The sequence below is a fragment of the Trichoderma ghanense genome (assembly GCF_004382785.1).
Source record: "Trichoderma ghanense strain CCMA-1212 chromosome Unknown scaffold_10, whole genome shotgun sequence".
Taxonomy (NCBI): domain Eukaryota; kingdom Fungi; phylum Ascomycota; class Sordariomycetes; order Hypocreales; family Hypocreaceae; genus Trichoderma; species Trichoderma ghanense.
The window spans coordinates 954570-970284 of NW_027395673.1; the positions used below are offsets into that span (position 1 = coordinate 954570).

The following is a 15715-nucleotide window of genomic DNA, read 5'->3' on the forward strand; positions in this document are numbered from 1 at the left end:
AGGGCTGGGTGCAGCGGCGTAGCTCGAGGTCGAGGACGCGGTGCCTGGGGCGGAACATGGTCGTTATCCTGGCAGGGCCGGGTGCAGCGGCGCAGTTCAAGCAGCGTCACCAAGTTGTAAATCTCCGAGGGCATGGTCGTTATCCTGGCAGGGCCGGGTGCAGCGGCGCAGCTCGAGGAAAACAACGACGCTTTTCTCCTTTTCTCGTGCAGCCTCAGCATCGTCCTATCCTCGGTGGGCTCTATGCAAGCATCTGGGCAACGTGGACATGGCGGAGGGGTCTTTCGCCTTCGCGATCATCATGAACGATCTTGATATTTTATCTGGAAAGTATGGAGTTGGCCGGTCCTGCCTTATGGCGAGCATTTGTTTAGGCGCATTGGTTCGATTCGGGTTTGGAATGGGCTGGATTTTATATACCCCGTATGACTAGAGCACTCGTCTTCTTTCGTGCCGGACTCAAAATTGACAAAACTTGTTCTTGGCAAGGAGTGTCCACCGTTTTACTTGTCTTCTACCATACTTGTGAACTTGCGATGGGGATCCGGTGTATGCCAATGCCATGATAGACGTTGCCAATGCTAGGATGTATGCTTTGTGGTTGAAGACGTGAGCAGTGCAACTCTTTTCGATTGTCAAAATATCCTATCGTCTGAGCATCTCCCGCGGATTTGAAGGATATTCAACCATTTCAGGAATTGAAGAGCAAAGATCTATGTTGGGCAGAATGAACATGACAGTCTCACAATATGCTTGTATCAATGGCCTAGTATCTGAAACTAGGTCTAAAGAGCTTTCTATTGGCGACAATGTCAAGAGTATAGGCCCTTTTCACAGTGTATTTGAGACTTGCTTCTTCAACCACCTGTTGATAAACTGTTGGATTTCCTTGTTATTCTTCTCAATCGCCATCATATGGCCATTCCCGCGTATGCCCTCGTCCGCCAGATAGACGTGCTCAACAGGAACCCCTGCGTCACGGAGGAACTGAGCCGTGAGATGGTCATATCCAGAATGATACGACCCTTCAGCAGTCACCAAAAGGACCGGAACGTGGCAAAGGTTCTTGAGCCGTCGTATGGGAGCCCGTTGCCGAGGTCTTTATATCATGCCTGCGTACATGCCCGTCTCTGCGCTGTTGGCTTTGCCTTGCGCCGGTATTGTCATTTGAGACGGCAACTTGTCAGCACCTTCCGGCAGGGGCGGATCGTATTCCAGCGGCGTGCTGGTGATGCCGAATGGATGCGACGACTTGCCAACCATCTCAGGCCGTGCGTTGAACGGCGCACAGTCTGGGTAGACAAACGGCGGGCATGCGGTTCCAGGGCAACGATGCCGCAGACCAGCCCCGGACAGGCATCGGCAGCGTGCCACCCGAGAGGCCCGGACTGGGAATGCGTGACGAGGAACGCCGGCCCGATCTTGTTCAGCAGTGCCTTGATGGCCGGCCTGAAGAGGGTTTCGGCTTTGGCATAACTGCCGATATGCCCGACCTGACTTGCATAGAAAGCATCAAACACAGGATCCCCTCGCTTGCCCGACCCAGGCCACTGCGTATGAAGATTCGCCCACGGCGACTGAGGCGCAGTAAACGCCGCCTCGAGCTCTTCCACCGTGTAATGCGTAAGCGGGCCCATGTCCGCCTCGTGATATCGCGACCGCCCGACGCCAGGCTGGTCGACGACGTAGCATTCCCAGTTGTCTGCGGCTTGGAGAAGAGCCAGGCCGGGCCGGTGATCGGGGGTTGTTTCCCAGTGTGTTCCTGTTTGGGATGCGCCGTGGATGAAGACTATGGGGGGTTGGTTGGGGACTGGGTGGCCGTGGCGGCGGACGTATATTGATCCTGACATGTGTGTTCCCAGGGCGGCTTGTATGTATCTTCCGCCTATGTAGAAGGTTGTTGGTTCTGGGGTGGCTGATGGTTTGGTGGTATGCATTGTGTAAGGGGTGAGAGATGAGGGTGTGATGAAGGGTTGTTGTATGCAGGTTACCTGAAAGCGTATAAGTTGATGCTTGATGAGGGTATGGCATCAAGTTATATATTCCTTTTCACTGGAGCCTATTACATTTAACTGTCTGCATGGAGTCGATTGGTGGTATCTGCGAGACGAGCGTGACTTACTATCCTGTATACTCCGAGTGGTTGGAGCTGCTAACTCTTTGCTCGGTCAAATTACCCAAAGAGTCAAGCTGTTGCAGTAGCGGTATACTCTTTCGAATCGAACTATTATGGATACGGGTCACTCAAGGATCGGAACTGATAACCGGCCGTAACCCGTAAACAGTATGTCCCTCGCTGCTACTGGAACGTCTTTTCTGCCTGTGCCATGGATACTGGGGTTATGAAATCCACAGCTAACAATCGTGTTAAGGCCTCTTCACGAGAAATGGCAGCGGTCTGCGATTGTAGCTCAAAATATATGTAAAGGATTTGCCATGTTCCCGGAACAGTATCAAGAGTAGCAGGTAAGGGTTGAGTTTGCACATAGATGAGTCAGAATGATGACTGCCGCAATGCTGTTCCTTGAATGTCATACTGCGTACACTCTGTACGCCTATATATGATTTGAATCTTGCCATCTCTTCCATCTGGTTTGAGCAATCATTGGGCTTGATTATTCAACCACCTCAAACATGGAGCCCTGGCCCTTACAAAATATACCGAAAGTCAGGGTGATGATCGTAAACCTCCTCAAGAGACTGATGGCTCATGGGATGAACCGTGCCCGCCACTCGATGCTCCGCAGCCTCCCTCTCCTTCTTGCTATTCATATATCTCATGTACATCCACATAGCAAGTGCAGAAAGAAAGCCCAAGACCTGAAACGACAAGCTAATGGCATGGCCCTTGATATATCGCGGAGGATCAGTGTAAATGTGAGAAGCCAGAATGGCAAAGCACTGGCCGACAACCTCCGCAGTGCCCCATGTCATGGCACGCTTCGTGAAGCCGCCGACGTTGATGCTCGTCCAAGCCCCCAGGAGCGTGACGCAGGGGAAGACACCCATGGTGATGAGACAAGTGCCGAAGATTTTGACCTTGACGCTCGTCACTGTCATGAGGACGATGTAGCCTCAGATTGAAAAGGCGAAGCAGAGCATCAAGAAAGGTCCCTTTGTGTTTGTACGATCGGATGCAGTGTTGATGACGAGAAGGGTGACGAAGGCGCAGGCATACGGGATGATGGAGAAGAGCTGCGTCCGGGCTTGGAGGAGAATCAGGCGAGTCAGCTTGAGATCACGGCAATCGGGCAAGAACCACTTACCAGGCGAGAAATTGAACTGCTGAATGAAACTTGGTAGGAAGGCACTGATGGAAGCCAAGCCGAGAGAGACACCAGCGTTCATGAATGAACAAAAGTATACTTTGGGGTCCTTGAATGCAGCCAGCATCTGACGCCTATCAAAACCAGCACCGGCCTTGTTGTAGGCTATTTCGTACTGTCAGCAATCTATTTCTGTGTTCAGAATACAGGACACGTACTTTTGAGGCGTTTGAGCGCCACTTGGAGTTCAGCTTTTGTAAAGACCCAGTGCTTCATGTTCTTAATCTGGTCAGGAGGAGGAGGGAGCAGCAGCCACGCAGAAACTCCAACAAAGATGCCGGCGCATCCCTGAATAATGAACAGCCACTGCCACGCTGCATGGCCCAAGGCACCATCCAAGTTCTTCTGAATGGCATAGGCAATGAGGCCGCTGAAACCACCGGCGATTGTGGCTGCCGAGTAAAACGCTCCTAGAGTCTCTGTTAGCAAAGACAAGAAAGCACGGAGACATACTAGGGTCTCCTAGAGAACGGGGGGGGAACGGACCGCTTCGAATAGCCAACTCGTTGCGCTTGTACCATAGGCTCGTATATAGAGTAAGGGCTTGAAGAAAAGTAGACGCAAAGCCGAACAAAATTCGGAGGGCGAGAATGGTAGCGGCATTCTTCGCAGCAGCCATGCAGCATGAGAGCGTAGCAAATACGATGACGCAGCCGCCGATTTGTCGGTGGGCTCTGAAGAAACGGATGGACAGGTTGGCTGGGATGATGCATATCACGTAGCCCACATCTTGAAGCAATTAGCAGACGGCTAGCATATACTGTGTTGGGTAGAGCGTCGACTCAGTATAGAGACACAGCGTCGTAGAACTGGCCGTTGCTGATATTGAGATCCTTTTGAAGCCCCATCACGCGAGCGTTGCCAATATTTCCTCGATCCTACGTAGGACCAAGTCTTAGAATTTCTGCCACTGGAAAGGGGACATTACCCGATCTTACCATTGATTGACAAGGAATACCATGAAACTCGGAGACGAAACTCAAGCACACCAAAATCCATTTCCGTTTCCAGAGCTGAGTTCCCGCCGCTCTAAGCTGAGTTGGTGCTGAGCTCGGCTGAGGAGGAGGGATGTCGGTCACCACAACCCGCCTGTCACTTCATCGTGGCCACCCCCACAAGCCTGAATCGTGACGGGTGCTCCCGCTGAAGCTTGGAATCTCCGAAATTCTCGCAGACCGAGAGTGAAAGCTAATTAACTCCGATGTGGCCGAGGCTCTTTGGCGTCTGGCGGGTAAACGAGTTACATCTAATAATAAAGTATTCTCAGTATATATACACGACTCACCTTCCCATCAACAACCATCTCCCCACACAGATCACTCTCTCCGAAATCCAAACCGCAGACAACTACTCTTCACAATGGCACCCGACCTGTTTCCTGGCTTCACCCGCCAATACATCAAAACCCCTGACGAAGTTTCCATTTTCGTCCGCGCCAAAATCGATGCAGACAAGCCTCCTCTTCTCCTACTGCACGGGTTCCCTCAAACACATGTCGAATTTCATCCTATAATCCCCTCTCTTCTGCCCCATTATAGCATTGTGCTCATGGACCTCCGCGGCTATGGCGCCTCCTCAGTCGTCCCAAGTACCAATGGGTCTGGCTATTCTAAACGACTGATGGCCCAGGATTGCGTCTTTGTCATGGCCCAGCTAGGGTACGACAAGTTCACTCTCGTAGGCCACGATCGTGGTGCCAGGGTTGCGTACCGCCTTGCTTTCGACCAACCGCAGAAACTCGTCAAGGTGGTTGTAGTCGACATCATTCCAACGGCGGCCATGTATAGTAGGTTTGGGGACACAAATGCCGGACTGAGAGCTTATCATTGGCTCTTCCTCGCGCAGCCTGAGCCGTTTCCAGAAACAATGATCAAGGGCAATGACAACGGCAAGATGTTCCTGGAGCACACACTTGCGACCTGGACGAGGAAGAGGAATCTCGACGACTTTAGCGAGGCGGCACTTGATGAATACAGGGATGCGTACTGCAGCGACGAAAGAATCCATAGCACCTGCGAGGACTACAGGGCTGGGGCGTTCTTGGACAGAGTCTATGACGAGGAGGAGCTGAAGTTGGGAAAGAAGATAGAGACCCCAATACTGGCAGTGTGGGGCTCGACGGGCTTATTCGCTGAAGCAATGGCTTCGAAGGCCGAGGGCCCTCTGGAGATATGGAAGGCGTACGCTCGAGATGTTCGTGGGAAGGGTTTAGAATGTGGACACTTCGTGGTCGAGGAGGACCCAGAAGGACTCACTGATGCCCTTTTGCCATTCTTGCTAGAGAAGTAGCAGATACATCGTAGACTAACATGGCTTGTAAATCCAAAACGGCAACACCCACAGAGTTTCCTCGCTGCACTGCAGTTGTGCCAGTACTCTTTGTGTCCCGAGTGTGAGAGTGACTTGAAAATCGTGCAAGAGAATTTCTCTGCTAGACCAAGGCCAAAACCCTAGCTTTCAATGGTCGAGCGATACCTAGACTCGTTGCTTCTTGTTCCGTCAAGGGCAGGTTGCATCGACGATAACAAAGAACACATTTCTGTTACACATTATTGACATCACGACCCGACATCAACATAGCAGTAGAACTACGTTCCTTTCTTCTTCAAAGCTAGACCTCGTCTCGGTGCAGTCAGGTATTTTTGAGATACTATAATCTTACTTGTGTAGTTGCTTCTTGCTCCTTCAAGGGCAGGATGCTTCTGCGACTCAAAAGAAAACAGTTCTATAATCTTACATCTCTAGGCTTAACTCTAACGAAGCTATATGCGGCAGAGGTGTATTATTTCAAAGATGTAAAATACTTCCGAGAATATACATATTCTACTGAGGATGCACTGTGAACAGGTGCCCAGGGCATCCTCTGCGGCAATGTAAAAGTCGACAAACTTCATCACCACCTGAATCACCCGAACGGCAATGCACACATATCCCAAACCCTCTGGGGCTCGTCATTTTTGATCTGCCTGCCTTTGCCGCGCCATCGTCTCTGTGCCCGCGCCGAGGTCTGTGTGCCATGCATATTCCGCCCACTTTAGAAGGCAAGGGACACGGTAGCATCGATGTGAAGGCCTCTGGAGGATAATTTGAGAAGCCTCGCATCTGACTGACGCTACTCTATTTACGGAGATGTCGGCGTCTAGTGAAAGCAGGCCTTTTTCGACACATTGCATAACGGCAATGGTCGCGATGAATTTGGTGGTAGAGGCAATCCAATGCACGTCAGATATGCTGTCACCTGAGCCATGCCCAAAGCACCGAGTGTTGTGTAGGGAGCCTGAATTCTCTGAGATGCCGGCCCATGTCGATTCAGTTAAGATCTGCTGCTTTCCGTCCCGGTTCACGGCACCAAGAGTAACGCGGTAGCGGCGGCCCTCCCTTGGCGAGGTGGGCATTGATGGCCTGATCGATGGCGGCCATGGCGCAGATGAAATGATTTGCTATTAGGCTCTCTATTTAGGATAACAAGGATGCTAGGAAGAAAACTGGCGCAGAAATGCAATGCCCGCCTCCCTGCATTAATATAAGAGGCACGAAGGGTAGGTAGGTAGGTAGGTAGGTTTTTATTCGCCCGGGGACACACACCCGAGGGCCTTTACACTAAGCTGTTTCCGATTCGTGGGAGCCCACAGGTTCACGGGTACCCGTGATTCTATTGGTTTCACGGGTCCCGTGAAATCAGGTACTGGTATATATCTATTAACACTATCTCTATCTAGCCCAAGTATTATTTCTTAAACCTTTAGTTTATCTTTTAAGAATTATTCTTTTAGGTCTAGGATACTAGCTTATTATAAGCTTATTATTATAACTATAAGGCTAGGTTATAATATAGGGGCTAATAGGGGAAGTGTCACGACTAGCTCCCAAGATTTGGATCTAGCGGATGGCTTGCCGACGTGTTATGATCGAGTACCTAGTCTATTTCGTTTATGCTTGGTTCCATAGCTGTCTCGATATCGCAAGGTCCCCAGAAGGGGGAAGGAGCTCAGCCTCCGGAGAGTTGTACAACTCCGTCGAGGAGCTCGTAAAGCTTTGGAGGACTGTAAACGCTCATAGGCCCAATCAAATGGTCCGCGTCACCCAGCCACTCTCTGCTGGAGCAAATGATGCTCGATTTGCTCGTGGAGCGGACCAGTTCCAGGAGCGAGATATGCAGTAGTCCTTAAGTCACTCGTAATATTCGTGACACGTCGTTGAGGCTCAGACAGCGATCAAAGGGGGAAAACAAACATCTTACAAGCCCGCGCCCAACTCCGCCAACTGCGTCTAGCCAGGCTCTTGATCAGCTCAAATGTCATTGAACAGCGTCTTACCGGGAGAGGAAATGATCGTGACATCTGCAGTAGCGGAGAGCCGGTCCGCGCGAGTTGCCGAAAATGGCAATTGGCCTCTTCGGGAACTCGAGGATAGCAAAAGCTTCCATTACATATTGAAACTGCCGTCATTAATGCACAACTCGGCGTTTCTCAGAGAGTAAGTTTTCACGATGTCTTTCTGCGATCAATAATCTGGTTAAGTTGCTGTAGCACCTCCATCATTCGTAAATGATTTGCGGGCCACATGAGTGTTGGTATAGGTCGCCGGGTATTTGCAACTTGCATACACGAATCTATCGCTTTGCTAAAGTTGGATCTTGCTTTTGCTACCCCCAGCTGAAGCTCGTAGAACCTTCTTGGCAGCAAATCGCAAAGTAAGACGTAATATTTCTCTGTCATATGAGAATCGATAGAGCAGAGCCGAAGACGAAAGCTCATTCATTAAATTTCAGATCCAGGAAAGTACTCTTATAAAGAGGTTTTGCGGCGGAGATGAAGAATCGATCAATTGCAGCTGCAGTTCGCATAAAGTGGCGTGTATCTATACGGAGAGAGAATGAAAAGGCGGTTTCTTGATTGCTTTTGTTCAAAGTGGCGAGCTGAATACTTCGCCAAACTCTCAAGATCGCCAAGGTACAGGAGTCGCAGCAAAGCCCTACAGTGAGACATGAGCGGCCGTAGCCTTTCACGCCTTAAGCGCGGCTTGAGGACCCAGGACCATACCTTGCTCATACGCATCAATGGATGCTCCCCTCATTTCTCAATTTGATGAGCCTCCCGGCTTATAGATGTCCCAGCTAAAGGCCTCGGTGAAGATCATCAAATAGCCATAAGATCTGGCCCTCATTGATGAAGTCCTTGTGGCTCGAAAACATCAAATCTGACATGCCGATGCGTTGTGCGGGAACCAGGACGTCAAAAGGTCTACTGGAATCGATTCCAGGGGGGCCTCTTCCGTACATGATTTTGTAGCCAGGATCACTCGATTCACCCTACAACGACAATTCCTTTCAGTCGGGAATGGCATCTTGGTCTACGTACAAGAACTCGGGTTTATAGTGGTTGCTTGTTGTCGGCTTCAATTTCCAGTGGCCGTCCATCTCGCGATCGTTCTACTGTACTCTATCGCTCTTTTGCTCGCGAAGCATTCTTTCTCGACGCAGCCGATTGTGTCAATGTATCCAAGGATTCTTTCATTACCAGTGATAGTGTCTTTGACATGTGGTAGCTTGCAGTTACTGACATATGCAAGGCCAGAGAAGGATTGCTGAAGACTCGAGCGGCTTCACTTTAGTAGAAGTAGCAAGATGCCCAAGACGCTATGTCTGAAAGATACACAATTGGGGACTTCACAGATGCTCAGTTATATATTCTTTAGTTTGCTGTAACTCATCGTGTTGACACTGAACGTATTCTCCTTTGAGCCGGTAAACAGGGGTTTTCTACTTGACAAACTCTACGAATTGCCATCGCACTCTTTCTTGCCTTGATTATAGATTTAATCGACTTTGCAACCGGCCGTTGCAATGATATTACACCGCTCGTGTAGCGCATGCTTTGGCGGGTTACATGAAGGCTTATCGACGTCTCGCTGAGTTCGTCTGGTGCATAAATACGTCAACTATTCCTTCACTCGCGCCTCAGGTCAAGTCAGTCCTATCAAGCCGTAATTCTCCTGATGATGAAGCCAAGCTACTCAAGTGTCAAACAGCTGGCAACATATTCCTAGGAAGATTCTCAATATGTCACATCTGCATGACATGGATAGCATTTACACGATGATTCTGTATCAATTAGAGATCATTTAACAAACCCTAGTACCATCCCAGCGGCTTTGTCGTATAGGATGCACCCTCACCACGATTATCTGTGGCCTCTCCGAAGAATTGTAAAGCACAGCACGTTACCCAGATCTAGTATCATACTTCTTTAATATACGGCTACTGATATGTGATGTTGCACAGGTAGTCTGAAGTCCGAAAGGCCGATTTCCTATGCACCAACATTCTGTAACATCTTGTTTCATTGCCAAGCCTCAGCATCTTGCGGGCGCTTACAATGATAGCTCATGAGGGTGGCCAGCCAGCACCTCGACTTGGCTATCTAGCATCCTAGCAAATCTATTTCTATTCCTATAAACTTGACTTGACAAAGAAGAAGGCTTCTAGTTTTTGCTGCTATCACTATAAACGTCTAGTCTTGCTATATGCTTCTATATCTTCTAATTAGACGATTTGATACAGATGCATGAGATCCCGTTCGCTATCGTCCACTTTCAGCCAACCATCAGCGACCCCCTGTCCTTCCCCTGCATGTCCTTCACCTGCCCCCCTGTCGTTCCCTGTCCTCCAATCAGCATCATGAAAGCAGCAATACGGATTCAGTGTGACCTTAGGCGCCGAGCAACAATCGAAGATTGCACTGCCCCCGCAAGGCATCAACATGCCTTGGGACGAGAGGAGTGCGAAGGCAGACATGACAACAGATTCTGTCTACGTCCAATACATCGTGACGGCTTGTTCAAACCGGCAATAGCAATGCCTCGAAGATCCATTTCCGCGTTTTTCAAACGCCTTCAACCCAAAAAGGGCGGAAGCAAGGGATCACGGCTATCTACGCCTGGGAATATTCTTCCAGCGGTCTCGCCCCCAGCTGAATTGTCTACTCTGACGGCTATAACGCAAACAGACGACGAGGGAAAAGTTGCTTCTTGTCCGCAGGAGCTCTGGGATGAGGCCTACGACCAGTTGAAAACCGAAGAGACAAAGCTATTGCAAGTGTACGAAGTAATTCTAACAAACACACTCAACGACCAGAACGGCGTCAATGTGAACAGCATCAAGGCGAATGGAGACGAACGACGGGCCCAACTGCTGCTGGTGATCGAAGCGGCCCAGAAGAAGATGCATACAGAGGCCAGAGTCAAGGAAACCATGGGAGAAGGAATGAAAATCGTCAACTCCGTGAGATACATCATAACCGCAGCAGTCCAGGCTGCACCGCAGGCGGCTCTTCCATGGTCCCTTGTGACCATGTCTCTGGATGTAAGTTGCCCCTTTGGTCGCCTAGCCCCATGGGCATTGAAACTTGAATTGACTTAGGGGTAAGATTCTGCAAAATCCACTGAAGCAACACCAAAGAAACACTGAGGGTATCTCCTATACTACGAAGCGGATGGAGTGGTACTGGAGTCTGTCGAATGATCTATTCGATCGGGCTGGGCCCACCAATCCTAGCATCACGCCCAATATGCGAAATGCCTTGCTTTCACGACTTAGAGAGCTCTACAAGAAGATTATCCTATTCCAGGTCAAATCAATTTGCTCATACTACCGCAACCGCGGGCTACAGTTGCTCCGCGAATTTGCCATGGTTGACGATTGGGAAGAGAGCTTGAAAGAGATACGAGTTCTCGAACAAGATTTCCAAAGCGACTGTACCGCCTACATGGGCCTGGAGAGGACCAGTCTGAGCCATCAAATCAAAGATTGTCTCGAGAATCTCGTTGCATTGCAAGTCAAGGGCTTAGAGCAGCAAGACCGGGACTGTTTGAGAGACTTGTACATCACCAATCCACGGAACGATAGGAAGCGCCTCTTGGAAGCAAAAGGCGGGCTTTTGCCGGACTCGTTCAATTGGGTTATGGAGAGTGCCACGTTCCAACAGTGGCACAGAGAGAAACAGACCAACCTGCTTTGGATCAAGGGGGATCCTGGAAAAGGAAAGACCATGATCATCTGTGGCCTCTCCGAAGAGCTGGAAAGCATGGCGCCCTCTCCAGATCTGCTATCATATTTCTTCTGCCAGGGCACCGATCCGAACTTCAACAGTGCCACTGCTGTCTTACGGGGCTTGATCTATCTACTGGCAATACAGAGACCGTCCCTAATTAGCCATCTGCAGGAGGAGTACAAGAACGTCGGAAGCAGAACCCTCTTCGATGGAGTCAACGCCTGGGTAACGCTATCCGGTACGCTCCGAAGGATGCTACAAGATCCGGCCTTGGAGAGCGCTTGCCTGGTACTTGACGCCTTGGATGAATGTGATTCAGGCCGCAAGTATCTCCTGGACCTCATTGTCGAAAGCACTTCAGTCGCACCTCAAGTCAAATGGATCCTATCGAGCCGGAACTCCCCTGACATTGAAGCCAAGCTGCTCAAGTGCCAAACCGCTGTGGTGATCGACCTCGAAAGCAACGACGGGCATGTTGCGGACAGCGTTGATGCATACGTTCGCGCGAAAATCCAGCAACTCAATCTCATCCAAGATAACGAAGACCTCCGCGCGAATTTACATCGTGCCATTATCGACAAGTCGAATGGGACCTTTCTATGGGCTGCACTCGTGTTCAAGGAGATTGAAGAGCTGCGCACATACGATGATGACGGCGAGGTATTAGAGCTCTTGCAAGATATACCCAGTGGCTTGGTCGCCTTGTACGACAGGATGGTGGATCAGATCGATCAACTGAGTCGCAATGACCAGCAGCGTTGCCGCAACCTTCTCGCCGTAATGGCAACGGCATACCAGCCCCTGAGTCTAGAGACGCTACCTATCATGGCTGGACTGAAGGATCGCCTTGCACGCTCTGAACCTTTGAAGACCCTCATCAAGACGTGCGGGTCATTTCTGACCGTCAGAGACAACGTTGTCTATTTCGTTCATCAATCGGCCAAAGATTACCTGGTTGGGGAGGGTCACCACCGCATCTTCCAGCCTGTGCCTGAAGCCGTCCACCGAGACTTATTCCGCCTCTCGTTGGAAGCTTTGGAGAAACCCGGAAGATTGCGGCCCAACATTTACTCTCTTCCTTATCCTGGTGTCAAGACACACGAGGTTTCCGTACCGCAGCCGGACCCTCTTGCGGGCATTGAATATTGCTGTATGTACTGGCTTCGACATTTTTGCGATGGCTTTTTCGGTGCACAGGCTGTTATCATGGATGATATACGTGAAGGCGTCGATTCGATTCTGACTTTTGTTAAGACGCATTTTCTCCATTGGATCGAGATTCTCAGTCTTCTACGAAACATTCAAGCTGGAGTCGTATCCCTGCAGTGCCTGGTCAAGAATCTTTCGGTAAGCTATCTCGCATTGCTACCTTGCCATCTGCGTAACTGGATGTTGACAATACCAGCACCACCTGGATACCTACGATTCCTTTGAGTTCTTTCAGGATGCCGCTCGTTTTATGCTTCACAACAGGTCCATATTGGAGATAGCCCCACTCCAAACCTATGTTTCTGCCCTCATCTTCAGTCCGACACAAAGTCCAGTACGGCTTCACTTTAAGAACACACTATCATGGATAAAACGCCTACCCAAGGTTGACGACGACTGGGGTCCTTGCCTAAATACTCTGTACGCATCCGGAGTCCAAGCTGTGGCTTTCTCACGCGACTCCTTGCGTCTGACTGCCTCGTTCTATAATGGACGAGGAAGAAGCTGGGACATAGCGACGGGTGACTTAATCCGCGACCTCGAGTTTAGCTCAGTCGATTGCCCTTCTTCCACGTTCTCAGAAGACCGCAAACTGTTGGCTGTCTCGAGTGAGAAAAAGACCACCGTGTGGGATATAGAGCACGGAGACCTGATCCATGAGTTGGACGTGGACTGCCCCAGCTATTCGATGCCCAGAACCTTTTTCTCGACCGATAATCAATTCCTGGCGACGATAATTGGTGATGAATCTCTCAAAATCTGGGATCTCTCCACTGGACTGCTGCTCCGCCAGATCCCTTCTGAATCGCCTCATCGTCCGCTTGCAATATCCCGAGATTTCAAGCTCTTGGCTACAGGAACCTTCAAGCACATAGCCACAGAAGAATGGAAAGCGATACAGATCTCCGACGTAGCTACAAACAACATAGTCTACGAGCTGGAAGTGGAGACTTCTTTCTTTGACGACGTAACGGTATTCTCGAAAGATTTGGCTTATCTAGTCTCGGCCGGGAAAGCTGTGCAAGTCTGGCATCTCCCGTCGGGGGCAGAGCCCATCATTATGACCAACTGTGAGAAATGCCTCGATTCCGCTGTCTTCTCGGACGATACCAGTCTTCTGGCCTTGGGATTCAGAGACGGCGACGTCGAAGTCTGGAACCTTGCTGGAAAAGTCAAGATAGGGTCATATCGCGGTCACACAAACATGTTCTATTCGATGGCCTTCTCAGCAGATGCTAAACTTCTGGCGACGGCCTCGTCAGATGAGACGGTCAAGATTTGGGCGATAGATCTGTGCAGCATCCATGTTGACGATCCGCCAGAGAATCTTCGTGACAACTGCAAATTCAAGTCGACGGCATTGTCCGATGATCGCGACTATGTTGCTTATGACTCTGATGAAGGCAACATCAACGTTTGGCACAGACACAAAGACCGGCAACTTCCGGGAGTTCGACGATCTCGACCTTTGCCTAGGGAGAATGCTGAAGGCATATCACTATGGCTTTGGCAGGGGAAGCCCGTCATATCCAGAGACTCCAGGCTTATAGCTCTCGAGTGTATCTTTTCTGCAGGTCAGTTCTGTGAGCGGTTGCATCAAATCGAAGTGTGGGACATTGACCTACGTCCAATTGCCCAAATCCCACTGAGGAAGTGGATTGATAGCCATGTTGATATGGCATTCTTGCCGGACGGAGAGTTTTTGGCCGCAGCACATCGACACGGTGAAATTACCGCTATTACCATCTGGAGGATTGAGACAGGAGAGTTGGTATCCGTCTTCAACACGTCTGGACAAGTTCGATTCTACTTTCAGCAGGCAGGTCTATATCTTGCTACACAGATCGGATGTTATAGCATATGTCGATCGGATAGCGAAGACCCTTCCTCAATACACTTCACGCCTACACATCACTTTCCTGGTTTTGGATATTATCTTATATCATCAGAGAACACAATAGCCGAGGACTGGGTGTCGTGGAATGGGAAGGGGATGATCTGGCTACCAGTGGACTTTCGCCCAAGGGAGTGTGGAAGTTTTTCTGCAGTTGAATCAGAGGTGGTAATAGGAACTGCGCGGAGAGATTTCATCACAATGGAGTTTGAGGAGCCTCCGGCTGAACTAGGAGATTGGACGCCGTGGACGTCATCGGGGTCCCTCTAACAATGAACGAAGAGGGATCATAGTCTTGCTAGCCATACCTAGTAGGTAGTTTATGAACTTTCCTGAGACTTTCCTAAGCAGGCAAACTTCCCGCATTGTTCCCCTCCTCCTCCTGCACCTCTTCCTTCTTCACCACCTCCTTTTCGTCCACCTTCTGCGTGTCGATATACCATACCCAAGCAGCAAGGCTGCAAAGCTTGTCTCCATCCAGAGGGCTATTCGTATCGACCGCATCGCCGCCGACTTGGCTGCTCTCCCCAACTTTACGCACCCCTTTCATACGCTGGTCGGTGCCACCCTCATGTCCAGCAGTAACAGTCTTGTCACTCTCAGATCCATCACCGACATCATATGCACCCATAGCCCTCACAAGGATCTTTTCAAAAGGGGGTGCCTTGCTCGGATCCTTCTGCCAGTTCGACAGTCGCTCCTCTATCACTCCGCAGGCCTTGTCATCAAACACCCCGTCGCCCGTGGACGTTTGCTCCTGGGCGTCCTTGATCAAGCCTTCGAGTTGCGCGCCGGTGCAGTGGTAGATGCGTCCCCTGTACTTCCACAAGTGGCCCTCGTATCCGGAGGCGGCCAGTTCAAAGACATGGTACTTGTCGCTAGTGGCTCGGGACTCAGCGTCACCTTCCCTCAGTATAAGCACCATGGGGATGTTGTCGTGGATGGCTTCATCCAAGGACCCGACAGGTTCTCGATTGAGTCCGTACCAGAAGTGGACTTTGGCGCCGATGTTTTGTTCTACCGTTTCTTGCTCCATTGTTGAGTTTGAGTGTCTGGCGCGTAGGTCTTTGGTTGTAAGGCAGATGGGTTGAGAGTGGTGATGAAGAGCGTTGGTAACAGGCGAGAAGCGTGGCTTTATATGCCCAGAGAAACCATGAGGCAAGCAAAAGGATATCAGTTTGGTTCACCTATCAATATAAAGCAACCTCTCAATGAGGTTATACAAGAACGCCACT

At 50.2% G+C, this 15715-nt stretch overlaps 4 protein-coding genes across 4 annotated transcripts; 2 read left to right on the forward strand and 2 right to left on the reverse strand.

Moving 5' to 3' along the window:
• Positions 1 to 1101: 1101 nt before the first annotated feature.
• Positions 1102 to 1850, reverse strand: CCMA1212_007908 (putative secreted lipase; the record flags this gene model as incomplete). Its single annotated transcript, XM_073705067.1, has 2 exons — positions 1102 to 1292; positions 1355 to 1850. 2 exons carry the CDS (start codon positions 1848 to 1850, stop codon positions 1102 to 1104), a joined length of 687 nt encoding a protein of 228 aa, XP_073556739.1.
• Positions 1851 to 4685: 2835 nt separating this feature from the next.
• On the forward strand, positions 4686 to 5615 carry CCMA1212_007910 (Fluoroacetate dehalogenase; the record flags this gene model as incomplete). The annotated part of the gene is made up of 1 exon (XM_073705068.1): positions 4686 to 5615. One exon carries the CDS (start codon positions 4686 to 4688, stop codon positions 5613 to 5615), a length of 930 nt encoding a protein of 309 aa, XP_073556618.1.
• Positions 5616 to 10182: 4567 nt separating this feature from the next.
• CCMA1212_007911 (uncharacterized protein) lies at positions 10183 to 14750 on the forward strand (the record flags this gene model as incomplete). Its single annotated transcript, XM_073705069.1, has 3 exons — positions 10183 to 10689; positions 10754 to 12724; positions 12783 to 14750. The coding sequence occupies 3 exons, from the start codon at positions 10183 to 10185 to the stop codon at positions 14748 to 14750; spliced, it is 4446 nt and encodes a 1481-aa protein (XP_073556617.1).
• Positions 14751 to 14823: 73 nt separating this feature from the next.
• CCMA1212_007912 (uncharacterized protein) lies at positions 14824 to 15516 on the reverse strand (the record flags this gene model as incomplete). Its single annotated transcript, XM_073705070.1, has 1 exon — positions 14824 to 15516. One exon carries the CDS (start codon positions 15514 to 15516, stop codon positions 14824 to 14826), a length of 693 nt encoding a protein of 230 aa, XP_073556616.1.
• Between the last annotated feature and the right edge of the window lie 199 nt (positions 15517 to 15715).